Source organism: Penaeus chinensis, chromosome 13 (genome assembly GCF_019202785.1).
Source record: "Penaeus chinensis breed Huanghai No. 1 chromosome 13, ASM1920278v2, whole genome shotgun sequence".
NCBI lineage: Eukaryota > Metazoa > Arthropoda > Malacostraca > Decapoda > Penaeidae > Penaeus > Penaeus chinensis.
The window spans coordinates 4,977,380-4,994,879 of NC_061831.1; the positions used below are offsets into that span (position 1 = coordinate 4,977,380).

A 17,500-nucleotide genomic window follows, 5' to 3' on the forward strand; every position below is an offset into this window, starting at 1 on the left:
TGCATAGGCCGGGAGGAGGGAGAAGGCGTGGGGAGGGGGTATGGGGTAAGGGGAGGTGGGATAAAGGAAGAGAAGGGGGAAGGGGGAAAGGAAGGGAGGGGGAAGGAGATGGAAATAAGGGGAGGGGAAGTGGAGGAGAAACGGAGAAGAGAATATAGGAAATAGGATAAAGAGAGGTGGAATTGGGGTAAAGGGAGAGGGAATAAGGGGAAGGAAGATAGAGGCAAAGGCAAGGAAGGGAAGAGAAATGGAGGTGGAAACGGATAAGAGGAGATATAAAATAGAGTAAAGAGAAGAGAAATGGGAGAAAAGTAGGTGAAATGGAAAAAGGAGGAGAAAGAGAGCAAGAAGATGGATATTGAGGGAAGGAAGGGGGGGGGGGGAGACAAAGCGAAATAGGAAATGGGACAAAGGAAGGGGAGATGAGAGAAAAGGGGAAAAAGGAAAATAGGAAGGAAGTGGGGAGAGGGGAGAAGAAGAGGAAAGATAAATAAGGACATAACCTGAGGAAGGATTGATAAATTGATAAAACAGTATTCGATGAGAAAAGGGAAGAGGAGGCAGAGTGAAAAGAAAGATAAAGAGGAGGAAGAGGAGAAAGAAAAAGAAGATGGGGATGATGATGATGAGAAGGAGAAGGAAAAGAATGTAGAAGAAAAGGAAAAAAAAAAAAGGAGAAGGAGGAAGAAGAAGAAGAAGAGGAGGAGGAGAAAGAAGATGGGGATGATGAGGAGGAGAAGGAGAAGGAAAAGAACGTCGAAGAAAAAGAAAGAAGAGAAGAAGGAAGAAGAAGCAGAAGAAGACGAAGAGGAGAACGAAGCAATAACAGGAGTAAAAGTAGAAAAAAATTAGAAGAAAGAGAATCAAAAGGAGACGGATAAAGAATAGCAGCACCAGGGATACGAACAGGAAGAGAAAAAAAGGAAGAAGAAAAATAAATAGAAGAAAGAAGAAGAATCCGATACAAAATAATACTCAAAAGGAAGAGGAGAAAGAACACAACAAACAAGAGAAATAGTAAGAAAGGCGAATGGAGGAGCGAGAGAGGTAACCCAAGATGACACAATGGGGGGTGACAGTGCCTGGGGGCGGGGGGCGGGGGGGGGGGGGTGAGGGAATAATGGGGGGGTGGGGGAGGGAGGGGGGAGGTGACGTCGGTAGGCCATTGAGTTGTTTAAGTTGGTTCCTCGCTGCACAATACACCTGGTGTATATACCCTCGACATTGCTATTAAACCTCCCTTGTCTTGTGGAAAATACGTGTCGACACTGAAAGGTATCGCGTGTGAGTTTGAAATTTAACTTGAATGATTAACTTTTCTTGTTGTTGTTGGGTATTGTTGTTATCATTATCATCATGATTATTATTCTCATTATTGCTATCACCTTTACTGATACCATTATTATCGTTATTGTTATTTTTACTGTTATTCGTATTTCTTGGAATATGATGATTTATTCATTCGCTTTTGCTTGAATATTCTCAATATTTTTTTTTCTGTTATTCTTTTTCATCTGGATCTTCATTTCTCCCCATTCGTCATTTCCGGTTATTAATCATTCTTCATTTTCCCATCTTCTGTCCCAGTTCCTTAATCCTTGGTTTCTTCTATCTATTCCTCTTTATTGCGTCTTCTTCTTTTTCCCTTTTCTCTATTTCCTAGATCGCTGCAACGCCCTCGGTATTATCTTAATTAGCCTCGCTTTTCCCCTTTCCCTGTTTTCGCTTACCCTCCTCTTCCTATTATTTTTTCTCCAGTTGCTCCTTATTCTTTCTCTCTGCTTATTACGTCTACGCTTCTTCGTTTCTTCGTTGTTTCTTCTCGCTCTATATATTCCCACGTTTTTTTCGTCCTTAACACTCTCCTCCGTCTTCGACTTTCTCTTATTTTCTTCTTCTTTTTCTTTTCCTTAGTTTCTCTTCTTTCCCTATGTCTATATCCTCTCTTTCTCTTCTTTTCCCTTCTTTTTCCCACCTTTATCACTTTCTTTCCATGTATCTTTTTTTGTCTTTTTTTCACTCCCTCCTTCCTAATTTTCTCCTTCTTTCCCCACATTTCTTTCCTCCTTGTCTCCTCCCTTTCTCTTTACATCTCTGTGTCTCTTCCTTCCATCCTCCCCCACCTCTCCTTCACCCTTCCATCTTCTCTCTCCCCACCACACATCTGCCCTTTACTCCCTCTTCGTCTTCCTACCTCCTTCTTTTCTACCTATCTCCTCCTCCCCGTTCTTTCTCTGTCTTCTCTTTCCTCCCCGTCTTCCCTCCCCCAATCCTCCTCCTCCTCCTCCTTCTCCTCATTTTTCTCTTCCTCCTCCTCCTCCTTCTTCTCCTCCTCCTCCTCCCCCCCACCCTTCCATGCCCCCCTTCCCCTCCTTCTTGTTCCATCCTTTCCTTCGTCTTCCCTTCCCTGTCCTTCGGTCCCCTTCTCACTTCCACCTCTCTTCCCCCTGTCCGTCGACGTCCCCCCCTCTCCACCTCCCCGCCCCCTCTCCTCCAACATTCCCTCCTCCTCCTCCTCTTCTTTCTCTTCCTTCTCCTCCTCTGCTTCCAATCTTCCTACATCCCCTCCTCCTCCTCCTTTTTCTCCTTCTTCTCCTCGCCCTCTATCCTCCTGTATCTCCTCCTCCTCCTCCTCCTCCTCCTCCTCCTCCTCCTCCTCCTCCTCCTCCTTTCTCCTCGCCCTCTATCCTCCTGTATCCTCTCCTCCTCCTCCTCCTCCTCCTTCTTGTCCTCGCCCTCTATCCTCCTGTATCCTCTCCTCCTCCTCCTCCTGCTTCCCGCCCGTCACCTCTCCTCTCGGATGTGTCTCGCGGGAGGCCAACCGAAGCCTCGCCTCCCACAGGAAGCTCTTGTCGTCTCAGGTTACCGATTGTTCCCTTAAGAAGGTCTTGTCGAGGGAGGTCTTGCTGTGTTTTCCTTATCTTTACGCTTTCTTGTTATTGGCATTTCTTGCGTGTGGTGTTTATTCCTTTGTTTGTTTATCTCTTGTTTGCAGGATTTCCCGTTTCTCTTTTCTGTGTTTTGTTTTTTCTTATTGTAGATGTTTATTTATCTTTCTTTCTTATCTGCTTCTTTGTCTGTACTATTTGTTTTCCCCCCCTTTCTTCTATCTTGTTTCTTTTCTATCTCACTTTCATTCTTTTTTTTCTCTCTCTCTCTTTCCCCCCTATCACTTTTCCTCCCCCCTTCTACCTTCTCTCCTCCCTTTCTCCCTTCTCCCCTCCCCTTCTCTTTTATATCCTCCCTTTCTCCCTTCTCCCCTCCCTTTCTCCCTTCTTCCTTCCCTTCTCCCTTCCCTTTCTCCCTTCTTCCTTCCCCTTCCCCTCTCCTTCTCCCATCCCTTTCACCCATCTTCCTTCCCCTTTCCCTTCCCCTTCTCCCCTCCCTTTCTCCCTTCTCCCTTCCCCTTCCCCTCCCCTTCTCCCCTCCCTTTCTCCCTTCTCCCTTCCCCTTCCCCTCCCCTTCTCCCCTCCCTTTCTCCCTTCTCCCCTCTCCCTTCCCCTCCCTTCTCCCCTCCCTTTCTCCCTTCTCCCTTCTCCCTTCCCCTCGACCATCGCCACCTCCGGCTCAGGGCTTTACTTAAGGGAAATTAACCTTGTGCTTAAGATTATGTCTCTCAGGAGGGCAATGGAGATGGTGGAGGGATGGAGGGGTGGAGGGGTGGAGGGATGGAGGGATGGAGGGGTGGAGGGGTGGAGGGGTGGAGGGATGGAGGGGTGGAGGGGTGGAGGGGTGGAGGGATGGAGGGGTGGAGGGGTGGAGGGATGGAGGGGTGGAGGGATGGAGGGGTGGAGGGGTGGAGGGGTGGAGGGGTAGAGGGATGAAGGGGTGGAGGATGGATGGAGGGGTGGAGGGTTGGAGGGGTGGAGGGGTGGATGGGTGGAGGGGTGGAGGGTGGAGGGGTGGAGGGATGGAGGGTGAGGGGTGGAGGAGTGGAGGGGTGGAGGGGTGGATGGGTGGAGGGGTGGAGGGGTGGAGGGGTGGAGGGTGGAGGGATGGAGGGGTGGAGGGGTGGGGGGTTGGAGGGGTGGAGGGGTGGAGGGGTGGAGAGGTGGAGGGGTGGAGGGATGGAGGGGTAGAGTAGGTGGAGGGAAGTGGAGTGGAGGTTGGGTGGAGGGTCGCGGTAGGTAGGGACAGGGAGGGTTAAGGAGGAGAGGAAGAAATGAAAGGAAATTAGAAATGCAATATTGAGGAGATAAGGAAGAATAAGAGGAAGAAGGAAGAGGAGACTAATAAGAAGAAATAAGAGGGAAAAGAGTAGGATGGGAAGGATATTGGATACAGGGAGGTAGAATAGGGTTATGGAATAAAGCAGAACAAAAAGTTAATAGAACAATATAAAAACAAACAAGCAAAAAAAAGTTAATGAATAATTTTGTGCTCCAGAGACTCTCTTTCGCCCCAATTCTCTCGCTTTCTTTACGTTCGTTCACACTTCTAGATATTTTTTTTTCTTCTCTCTCTCTCTCTCTCTCTCTTTCTCTCTCTCTCTCTCCCCTTCCCCTCTCTCTCTCTCTCTCTCTCTCTCTCTCTCTCTCTCTCTCTCTCTCTCTCTCTCTCTCTCTCTCTCTCTCTCTCTCTCTCTCCCTCCTTTCCCTCTCTCTCTCTCTCTTTCTCTCAAAAACAAAAACAAAAAAAAAAAATGACCTTATCTAACCAAAAAATATAACCCTATCTAACCAAAAATGTAACAAAAAACAAACAAAAAAAGACACAACTTTATTTAACCATAACCATAACCTTATCTACCCATTATAACACGACCTTATCAGCCCATATCTAACCCTTCTCGCCCTCTCTCTCTCCCCCCGCAGGTCAGGAAGGCGACAGCGGCCAACCAGACGTCGACTACACAACCGACCTTTTGGAAAGACTCCTCTCAAGGACTCAGAAGTGAGTATGCTGCCCGTCGACCCACGCGGACGGAAGGGCGCGGGCGGGCAGGAGGTTGATCCATGCGACTAGGTGGAGGAGGCATATGTACTCTCGGTGTAGCGTAGTGGCATGTGGGGGGAGGGGGTGATGGGGAGGGGGGGATGGGGAGGAGGTAATGGGTGGTAATGGGGAAGGGGTAGCTGGTTGGGTTAATAGGGAGTGGGTAATAGGGAGTGGGTAATAGGGAGTGGGTGATGGGAAGGGGGTAATGGGAAGGGGCTAATGGGGAGGGGGTAATGGGTGGTAGCGGGGAAGGGCTAGCTGGAGAAAGGAAAGGAATATGGAGAATGGAAGGGAAAGAGTAAAGGGAGAGTAAGGGATGGGGGTGAAAGAGAGAGATGGATAAGCATAAGGGTAAGGTAAGGGTAAGGTAAGGGTTAGGTAAGGGTAAAGTAAGGGTAAGATAAGGATAAGGCAAGAGTAAGGTAAGGATAAGGCATGGTTAAGATAAAGATAAGGCAGGGGTAAGGTAAGGGTTAGGTAAGGGTAAGATAAGGATAAGGCAGGGGTAAGGTAAGCGTAAGGCAAGGGCAAGGAAGGGTAAGATAAGGATAAGGCAAGGGTAAGGGAAGATTAAGGCAAGGATAAGATAAGGATAAGGCAAGGATAAGGTGAAGGTAAGGCAAGGGAACCCCACTCTCAATAAGGTTAATTTTGTGTGAATGTGCGTGAGTGTGTAGTTTGTATTATCATCATTATTATTAATATTCATATATTTTTTTTTCTTTATTATCATTGCCATCATCACCATTTTCCTAAATGTCATTATTATCACCAATCTTTATTATCATCACCACTGTTATTAGTGATTTTCTTTTGTATCTTATTTTAATAATTACTAAATCTTTTAGGTTTTTTTTTGTCATGAGAAAAATATCCGAATTAAAAGACTTTATTTTTTTTCTTCCAATCTTGCATTTATATAAAACATAATGGCACCAAAGCCTCTGAATAATCAAAATATAATCAATGATACACATAGAGTATATTAAATAGTATAAAATATGCAAACCGATATCGACGTAATTATTTATACAAGACTAAAGTTACGTACTAAGAACAAGAAAAAAAAAAAAAAAAAAAAAAAAAAAAAAAAAAAAAAAAAAATAAGCCAGTCAAATACCCAGATAATAAATATGATTAATTAACAGTATAGATTATATAATACAATATCGACAGGGTTATACAAGATCAAAATTCCTTATGCCGTACACAGTACAATAAAGACGGGGATATATTAGTACAAAATTAGTTATTATTGACGAGAGAAAATACGGTCAGCAACTTCAATTAAAGACCCTGATATCAAATTGAATTGATATCAAACAGTAAACAGAGACAAACAACACCAAAATTCCTTACAAACACGAAAAGAAAAGAAAAAAAAAAAACTAAAAAAAAGGTCAGCTTTCCGAATGACCTTATCTCGTTCGCTTCACTATTGATACAAATCGACCGAGTGACGTCACTCTTGATATCGACCTTACGAAAACCTATTACTTGATCGCCTCTGGACACTCGCGGAATAAAGAAAGGGAAGGAAGGAATAGAAGAAGAAGTAGAAGCGAAAGGTAGTGAAATCATTAAAGTGATTTTGCTGAATCGGGAAATTCCGTTTTGAGAGGGTGTGTCCAGAGGCAATGGAAATGCCTTTAAACAAATGGCTTTGCATGGGATGTAAATAAATAGTTAAATAAGTGTGTCATTAAATAAACAAATCCAAACAACAAAGCCACAGACACACACACACACACACACACACACACACACACACACACACACCTGTATGTAATTAGCTACTTCCTTTGCACTCGTCTACTTTCGCGTTTTCTGTTGTAAATGTTGCGCCATTACAAAGTTCAGCTTGATTTCGTCTCATGATGTTTCTCCTTTCTCGTGACTTTTGTTATTCTAACTAAAAAAATCACATAAAAAATAGCTTCACTGACATGTTACATATCCACAGTTTTAGCTAAGTAAACGACCAAAAAGAGAAAAAATAAACAAAAACAAAAGGCAGTATGGTTGCGCGCGCAGCACGAGCTAAACAAATCCCACGATGCAGAGCTTCACAATGCAAATTAAGCTTTAGAAATTTCCTACACTTTTTGTGGGTCAGAGTCTAAGCAGCTCAGTGTAGCCAACACTTGCTACTTTCTCCCTAAAGGATAAAAAAAAAAACGATAAAAAATATAAATAAAACGGGGCTGCAATTGGCATTTTGTAGTCTAAAAGCCTACATAACAAGCCAGACTTTGAGTACCCCATAAACTGCGAGTGGGTTTAGAAGACTGAGCTCACCCATTGGTTCTAGACCCCAGCCGTTAGGATATTTCTTTGTTTCTTTCATTTGGTTGAAACCCTGCGCCTCCGCACGCATTTTTAATCACCATTGCCTGGTCGTAACTGCGGTCGTAGCGAGGCGAAACGATCTAATCAAAACTGCTAAAAGACTATTATGTTCATAGGATGTTTTTCCTCTTTCTGGGCGAATGTAGTCATTGATCCATCTCATTCTTTTATGCTAATGGTAACAATAAGGATGCATATATATATATATATATATATATATATATATGTATATATGTATATATATATTTATGAATATTATTTTGGAATGATTTAATTTTCATCACTGGTCTTAGGTCGAACCCAACACACACCACATAGTCATAGACAGTGAGGGAGAGCTATCATCAGTGAATAAAAGTGAACACTGAGTATGGTTCCTGGACAATTTCTTTTTAATTTCTCTCATCTTCCTCTCCCTTTTCCTTCCTTCCCCTTTCCCTTTTCCTTTTTTTTGGTCTGAGATATGTTAACACGCCCCCTTTTTTCTTCGGTACGCCACAGGCAAGACGACTTGGCTGACCCAGTCCCCGTTAAGAGATGGTAAGAGAAGGCGCTGCGGTGGTGTGACATGAATGTGCATAGCGCGTCTGGCCTTTTAATAAACAGAACGCTGTGTCGAGGTGTTAGTAGCGTGTGCTGGCGTCAGGGGGGAAGGGAACAGAGGGTATTGGTGTGGCTCACGTGAAGCCTTTGGTGGTGAAGTGGTGGCGCGGCGGTCGGCGAGCGAAGGACAGAAGCGGTGGCTCAGACGTGAGGAACGGAGGAGAAGGAAGAGGAGGGGCATAGAGTGAGAAAATTGGATAAAGAATCGAGATGCATAAAAGAAAGATAAATTGTGTTGGATTTACTCGTTTGCGTGAGTAGATATTTTAGATTTTCCTCCCTCCACAGCGCGCATTTTTAAAACCCGTTCAAACTGCTCTGACCTGCGGACACCACAAAAATAGCCCGGCTCTCCAACCATGCGATAAAACATATGGCACTTATGATTTTACGTTCATAAAAACAAATCGCGAAACAATGTTTATTTTTTTTGCAAAGCTCATCGAATTAAATCCGCTAAAACTGTCCACTCTTTTATATATTCCGCCTAGGTTGTGCAACATCACTTATTAATGCAATTTATCACGTCTGCTCGCTTTAATAACCACGATTTCCCCACCCGTCTTTTAGATCTTATTTCGAATAGATGTATCTTTTGAAGGCCCCTTTACCGTTATTACGCCGATACTCCGTTTAATATTCTGCAGACAAAGAGTGGTGGAATGGCGTTACCGAATTAGGGTCTTGCGTTTTTCGTATTTTTGAACGTCTTCTGCCAACACGGTATTCAGCAAACACACAGTCGTCTACCGGGGACCTGGACCTACTGAGTCAATTTATCAGCTCTTGTGCAATTTCAAAAGAGCGCTGTTAGTTCATGATTCGTCGCAAACAACATTATCACACATTAGTGTCGTAGTTTTAGAAGAAGGGGGTATCACACTAAAACTGGAAATATAACCCAGGCTTTTTCTGAGATTCTTGATTGAATAGATATATTGCGAAAGTAAGAGATAATCTTATTAATGATACTGAATTTGGGGTTTTTTCTCCCACCCTCACTGACAGAAATGATGTCAAAAAATAATTCAAATAAATAATACAAAAAGCTGAAACGTCACGCATGCCGTTCTTCGTCTTGATCGTGTGTGACGTCACACCGTGTAGCTCAACCCCAGCGTGTTGATGTTCGTTCCTTTAGGGTGTGATGCCTCCTAACTGCACCGTCACAACAACCACACACGCTGATGCACCATAACCATCACCAACCACCACCACCTGATGTGACACCACCACTAGACACCATGGTGACACACACGTTATTCAAGCTTCGAAGTCCCTAAAAAAAGAAAAAAAAAAAAAAAAAAAAAAAAAAACCCAGCACCCACCAGGCCTTGATTTATGTCGTCCTAGAAATTCCTAAAAGAATGATCCTAGAGTGACCTGGAGTGTCCTAGAACTGCTTGTGCTTGCTTCTGAGTAGTACTTTAGATGGTTGTTGTTATATAAACAAGAAAGTAGTTTTGGAGTTTACTGGATTTCCTCTTCTGCGATGGAAAGGAAAGACATGTTTTACAGTTTATAAGTATGGCATGCTTGGTCCTTGTTGGAAATATCTTAAGTGTTTCAGTGTTCAAGAAAATGTTCATATGTTGCCATAATTCCATGGTGGTGGTAATGGTAATGATAGTGACAATGACAATAACACAAACATGGATACATGATACATTCATACAATATACAACAAAGGTTCTAAAGTCACTGTCAGTATCATATGTATCACCATAAGTGTTCTAAGTAGCAATAAACTGGCATAGAAGTAGATGTATACATAATCTAGTCTACCTGTTTTAGAAATATGTGACAATTAACACAATATTGATGTTATTGCTTTCATTGTTATCATGACAATTCTCGTATATATATATGTCTTCATTGTGATAATGATTTATGTAAAAAAAATTAACAAGGAAAATATATTATGGGCAATGACAAGATGTTATTAGATAAGAGATTGCAACTACTCTTGTATTGCATCATCATTATTGCCGTAATTATTATTGCTATTATTGTGATGTAATAATAATAATAATGATGCTATTAATAATAATGATAATACAACAACAATGATAATAATAGTTATTATCATTACAATGATTATGATTATCATTGTTAATATCATCATCATCAATATTATTATCATAGTTGATATTGTCATTATTGTTATTGTTATTGTTATTATTAATATTGTTAGCATTATCATAATTATTGTTACTTCTATTATACAATTTATTATCATTATCATTATTATCAGTATTATTATTGTCATCATTATATAAACATAAAAGGACACTGATGATAATAGTAAAATGATAATAAGCAATAATGATAATGGAAATTAATGAGGATAATAGTAATGGTAATAGTAATAATAATGATAATGATAAAGACAATAATGATAATGATAATAATAATAATGATAATAATGATAAAAGTAACAGTGATAATAAAGATGATAATAATGACAATGATGATAATAATGATAATAATAATAATAATAATAATAATATTATTATTATTATTGTTATTATTATTATTATTATTATTATTATTAATAATATTATCATTATTATTATTTTTACTATTATTATCATTATTATCATCACTGTAATTGTCATTATAATAGTAATAATAATAATGATAATGATAATATTAGTAATAATGATAATAGTACTACTACGACTACTAATGAAAATAATGATGATAATGATAATGACAATGGTAAAGATAATGATAATGATAATGATGACAACAGTAATGACGATGATAAGAAATATGAGTATAATAATGATTATGATAATGATAATCATTTTTATAATAATAATACTGATAGTAAGTACTACATTTATTAACAGTAACAGTAATTGCAGATATAATGATGATAATGCAACAATGAAATAGATTTATGATGATAATAACAGTAACTGAAATGATGCTAATGATGATATTAAACATAATGATAATAACAGTAATATCAATGATAATAGTAATGATGATAACAGTAATATTAACGAAGATACTAAGAACAAGAAATAATTATAATAATATAACAATATGAATGACATATTTAATGGGAAGAAAATAATGAAAATATATATAATGATAATGTTGGTGATGATATAGATAATGGTGATAATGATTATAATATTGATAATGATATTTCTAATAATAATAGTAATGGTAGTAACGATTATAATGATAATAATTATAGTAATAGTAATTATGATAACAATAATAGTGATGATTAAAATAGTAATTTTAATGATCATAATGATAATGATAATGATGATAATAATAATGATGATAATAATAATGATGATAATAATAATGATGATAATAATAATGATGATAATAATAATAATAAAAAATAATAATGATAGTAACAATGATAATGATGATGATTTTGATGATACTAACCTTGGCAACAACAGAAATAATGACCATGGTGAGTATGATAATGAAAATGATAATGATGATAACAATATTCATAGTGATAGTAACAACGTGAATGCTGAAAGAAATTATTATAATAATAATAGTAATGATAATAATAACAATAATGAAAATAATAATAATAATAATAATAATAATAATAATAATAATATCATTAGTAAGAATAACAACAATGAAAATAACAACAATATTGATATTAGTAATAATAATAATAATAACAACAATAAGGATAATGATAATTATAAAAATAATGATCATCGTGATAATAATAATAATAATAATAATTATAATGATAATGATAATATTATAAAGATAAAAATAATAGTAATATTATTGCTATTAAAGATAATTATGATAATGATAATAATAATAATAATAAAAAAATATAATAATAATGATAATAAAAATAAATTATAAAAACAGATGATAATGATGATGATAATGATAATAGGTAAAGTAACAAGGATTATAATATTGATGATAATAAAGATAATGGTAATAATAATAATAGTAATAATAATAGTAACAATAATGATGATGATGATGTTATGAAAATTAATGATGATAATAATGATGACAGTAAAGATGATAATGATAATAATAATGATGATGATAACGAAAATAATGCTAAGACTATTGACAATGATAATGATTATAATAACACTAATAGTAATAATACTAACGATAACGATGATATAAATAATAATGATAATAATAATCATAATGATAATAATAGGAAGACAATAAAAAAACAAAAAACAGAGAAAAGGAGGACCAAGAAGAACAAGGAGAGGAAGAAGAAGCAAAAGAAATAAAAGAGAAGAGAAGAGAAATAATCAGACATTTCCACAGAACCTGGGAATTAGACCAATTATCTGTAATCAATATATTCCCTTTTGGTCCGAGGTTTATATCAAATCTAAATATTCTGATCCGCAGTGCAAGAACATGAAAAGGATGTCATCATTTTAATCATTAATAGCGTTATTATGATAGTTACTGTTATCATTGTTATTATTCTTATCATTATTGTTGTTATTATTATTACTATTATTATTATTATTATTATTATTATTATTATTATTATTGTTATTATTATACATTATTATCGTAATTATTATTATTAATATTATAATTATCATTATTAATATTATCATTATCATTATTGCTATCATTATTATTATCATTGTTATTGTCATCATGATGATGCTGAACATGATAATGATTATATAACAATAATGATAATAATAATAATAATGATAATAATAATAATAACAATAACAATAATATTATCAACAACAACAATTATAATGATAATAATAATTATTATTACTATAATTATTATTATTATCATCATTAGTATTACTATTATTATTATCATCAGCATTACTATTACTATCATCATTATCATAATTATCATTATTATAATTATCATTATTATTATTATCAGAATTTCTAATACTATCATCATTATCCTTATCATCATTATCATTATTATCATTATCACTATCATCACTATTATTATTATTGTTATCACTAATATTATTATTATTATTATTATTATTATTATTATTATTATTATTATTATCATTATTATTGTTATTATTACAATTGTTATTATTATTATTATCATTATTATTATTATTATTATTGTCGTTATTACTATTATCATTAGTATTATTAGCATCATTATTATTACTATTATCATCATTATTATCATTGTTATTATTGTTATTATATTACCATTATTATTATTATTATTATTTTTGTTATCATTATCATTATTATTGTTATTATTATTATGATGATGACAATGATTACTATTATTATCATTATTATTATCATTATTGTTTTATCATTATCATTATTATTATTATTCTCATTGTTATTATTATTATCATTATTATTATCATTATTACTATAATAATTTTTATCATCATCACTATCATAATTATTATCATCATTATTACTATCATTATTACTATTATTATTAATATCATTATTATTATTATTATTATTATTATTATTATTATTATTATTATCATTATTTTTGTTATCATCATCATTATTATCATTATTATTATCATTATTATTATTATTATCATTATTATTATTACTGTTGTTATTATTACTATATTAATATTTTCCTTGTCACTCTCATCGGCTCAGCTCTAGAAACCACTCGTAGAATAAGGTCAATTTATATTATTTTTTACAATCGTCATTATCAGTACCATTATTATTATTATTATTTTTATTATTATCATCATCATTATCATTTTTATCATTTTTGTAATTATTGTTATTATCATCATCATTATTATTATTACTTATTATTATTATTATTATTATTATTATTATTATAATTATTATAATTATTATTATTATTATTATCATTATTATTATTATTATTATTATTATTATAGTTATTATTATAATTATCATTCTTATCATTATTTGTACTATTATTGCTATTATTATTATTTTCAATACCACTATCACTATTATTATTTTCAATACCACTATCATTATTATTATTTTCAATACCACTATCATTATTATTATTTTCAATATCACTATCATTATTATTATTTTCAATACCACTATCATTATTATTATTTTCAATACCACTATCATTATTATTATTTTCAATACCACTATCACTATTATTATTTTCAATACCACTATCATTATTATTATTTTCAATACCACTATCATTATTATTATTTTCAATACCACTATCATTATTATTATTTTCAATACCACTATCATTATTATTATTTTCAATACCACTATCATTATTATTATTTTCAATACCACTATCATTATTATTATTTTCAATACCACTATCATTATTATTATTTTCAATACCACTATCATTATTATTATTTTCAATACCACTATCATTATTATTATTTTCAATACCACTATCATTATTATTATTTTCAATACCACTATCATTATTATTATCGGGACCATTATCATTGATATTGTTGTTATAATTGCTGCTATAATTATAATCATTATGTTCATTACTACCACTTATTCTCAATTATCATTTTCATAATTACTATGATTAAGATGATCACCATCATTATCACCATAGCATTCCTGATTATTATCACTATTATCAGTCTTTATCATGAACATAATTATCAATTAATATTGATAGTTATCATTATCAGATATCGTCAATCATCATCTATTTGTATTAATTATTGCCACGATATCATTATTACTAATATTATTACTCTTATCATCATAAACATTATTATTGTCAATATTACTGTCTTTATCTAATTATTACATATTCCCCTTTCGTGGCATTCACCTTCAGTGTATAAATAAAAGCTTGAAAGAGATATATTGCGAGAATGTTACAAAGTTGCCTTCCGCAAGATTGCAAACAACTTAGATATTACATAAGTTCGGGAAAACTTAAGATCTCATTTCTGACGGCTGACGTTAAAAGTGAAAGGAGATATGATGACAAATAAGGGAATAAAGGAAAGGAGATGGTAGATACGTGAATAATTAAAAGGAGATGGCAGATACGTGAGTAAATGAAAGGAAATGGTAGATACGTGAGTAAATAAAAGGAGATGGTAGATACGTGAGTAAATAAAAGGAAATGGTAGATACGTGAATAAATAAGAGATAGATAAAATAAAGAAATTATATAGGTAGAAATACAAAGAATTGGATATGATAATATGTGATAAAAGTAGAATGAGAGAGGAGAGAAGTAAAGAGAAAAGAAGAGGGAAAAAGAGAATAAAGGAAGTAGAAGAAGAAATAGATGAAGAGAGAGAAAGAGAAAGAACGAGAAAAAAAAAAAAAACACACACGAAACGAAGGAAAAAGAGGTAGCAAAATAAGAATAATAAGAAGGAAAAGGAGAAGAAGATGATACAATAAATCAAGAAAAAGAAGAGAACGAAAAACAACAACAACAGAAAATGGAGCAGAGGATAACGACGGCGAACGAAGAAGACGACAAAGAAGAATAAGAAAAGACGAAACCGAAGGACAAGAAGAAGAAGAAGAAGAAGGAGAAGAAGAAGAAGAAAACGAAGGAGAAGAAGAAAGCGAAGACATGGAAAACAGCATAAAAAATGAAAAGGAAGAAGAGGAAGACAAAGAAGAAAGAAGAAGAGGAAGACAGAGAAGAAGAAGGAGAAAGATGACAAATGACGACCCAAAAAACAACAAAGAATAAGAAGAAAAATAATAAAGAAAAATAATCAATGAATACAGAAAAAAGAAGATGAGAGATAATAACGAAAAGGAATAGAAGAGAAGAGAAGAAAGAAAACTAAAAAACTAAAAGGTATGAACGAATTCAGAAAAAAAGAAGAGTAAAAAGTAGACAGAATATAAGAATCAGAAGAAGATGAAGAAGAAAGAAGAAAGAGAAGAGAAGTGAGAGAGAGAGAGAGAGAGAGAGAGAGAGAGAGAGAGAGAGAGAGAGAGAGAGAGAGAGAGAGAGAGAGAGAGAGAGAGAGAGAGAGAGAAAAAAAAGTCACATTTCCTTCGTTTTAACTTAGCCAATTCTCCGTCTCCTCCTGTGGAATAAATGGTCATCATATTTCCTTTCCTTGTCACCCACAAAATTCCTGGACATCGACATATAATCTTTTTTTTTTTACTCTCAATGTGGCTTTATGGTAGAGGGGAGGGGGGGGAGGGAGGGAAGGGTGGAGGGTGGAAGGGTGGAGGGGGAAGGTGGAGAGGGAAGGGGAAGGGTGGAGGGTGGAGGGGGATGGAAGGGTGGAGGGTAGGGGGTGAAGGTGGAGAGGGAAAGGTGGAGGGTGGAAGGGGAAGGTGGAAAGGGAAGGGGAAAGGTGGAGGGTGGAGGGTGAAGGTGGAGAGGGAAGGGGAAAGGTGGAGGGTGGAGGGGGATGGAAGGGTGGAGGGTGGAGGGGGAAGGTGGAGAGGGAAGGGTGGAAGTAAGCACGAAGAAAATTGGGATGAGAAGAAATAGTGGAGGAGAGCGTGGAGTAGTGGTGGATAGGGGGAGGAATGTGGAGCAGGAAGGATGGAGATAGAAAGGTTAAAAGTAGACGGGGAAAGGTATGAGGATAGAAGAATGAGGATAGAGCAGAAATAGTGGAGTGCAGAGGAATGGAAGAGGAAGAGGAAGAGGAGGAGGAGGAAAAGAGGAAAAAGATAGAAAGGTAGAGAGAAAGGTGGAGTAAGAACGGTGGAGAGAGAAAGGAGAAAGGTAGATGAAGGATGAAGGGAAAAGATAGAAAAAGATAATGAGAGAGGATAGAGAATAGAAGCAGAATAGGGATGGAGGAGATAGATTTGAGGATGGACTTAAGATAAGGATGAGGAGAGGAGGATGGAAAGGATAACAAAAGGAATCGGGAAACATAGAAAGTTGATAAAAATAACGTAAAATAATATTGGAAGACAGAAGGAGGATAGGAAAAAGGAAAAAGGAAATAAAACACGAAAAGTGGATATGAAAAGGTGGAGAACAGAGGGCACCCAATGGAAAGGTGGAGAGAGTGGAGAGGTGGATGAAGATCGCCGGCTCAGCTCTCAAAACCACTCTTAGAATAAGGCCAATTTACAAGGTCGTTTTCGCTGGCGTTTTCAAAAGACCTTTTTTTTTTTTTTTTTTTTTTTTTTTATCTGGTCAGGTCTATTTTTTAGGAGGAGGGACGAGATAGGAGGGAAGGGGAGGGGGAGGGGGGGACCTAAGCTACCCCCCCCCTACACACAAAACCGCACACACACCATAAATAAGAATTAGGGGATTGTACCCAAATATACAATGGGGACGATGGGGGGGGGGTGACTAAGGGATAAAGGAGAGGGGGACAAAAGAAGGGGAAGGAGAAGGGGGAAGGAAAATAGGCGAAAAGAGGGGAGGGGAGAGGAGAGGAGAAGAGATGAAAGGGTTCGGAAAGGAGGAGGAGGAGGAGGAGGAAAGAATAACGGACACAGGAGGAGAAAGAGAGAAGGGAGGATAAAGAGAAGACGGGAGGGGAAGAGGAGAAGAAAGGAAGAGATGAGAGAAGAGAGAAAGTGAGAAGAATGGGTCAGGAGAATGAGAGGGGAGAGAGAGGAGAGGAAAGAGAGAAACAAAAGAGACGAGAAGGAAAGGAAAAGAAAGGAAAGGGAAAGGGATTACGGAAAAAAGGGA

The 17,500-nt window shown here is 35.9% G+C and overlaps 1 protein-coding gene across 1 annotated transcript in view; it reads left to right on the forward strand.

Annotated features, from left to right (window-relative positions):
- The window catches only part of LOC125031775 (U8-agatoxin-Ao1a-like), a 158,153-nt gene that overhangs the window by 134,187 nt on the left and 6,466 nt on the right, over positions 1-17,500 (forward strand). The window contains exons 2-3 of the mRNA XM_047622717.1: positions 4,815-4,893; positions 7,789-7,827. Coding sequence (XP_047478673.1) covers positions 4,815-4,893; positions 7,789-7,827 — 118 coding nt within the window. The remainder of the gene's footprint in view (positions 1-4,814; positions 4,894-7,788; positions 7,828-17,500) is intronic.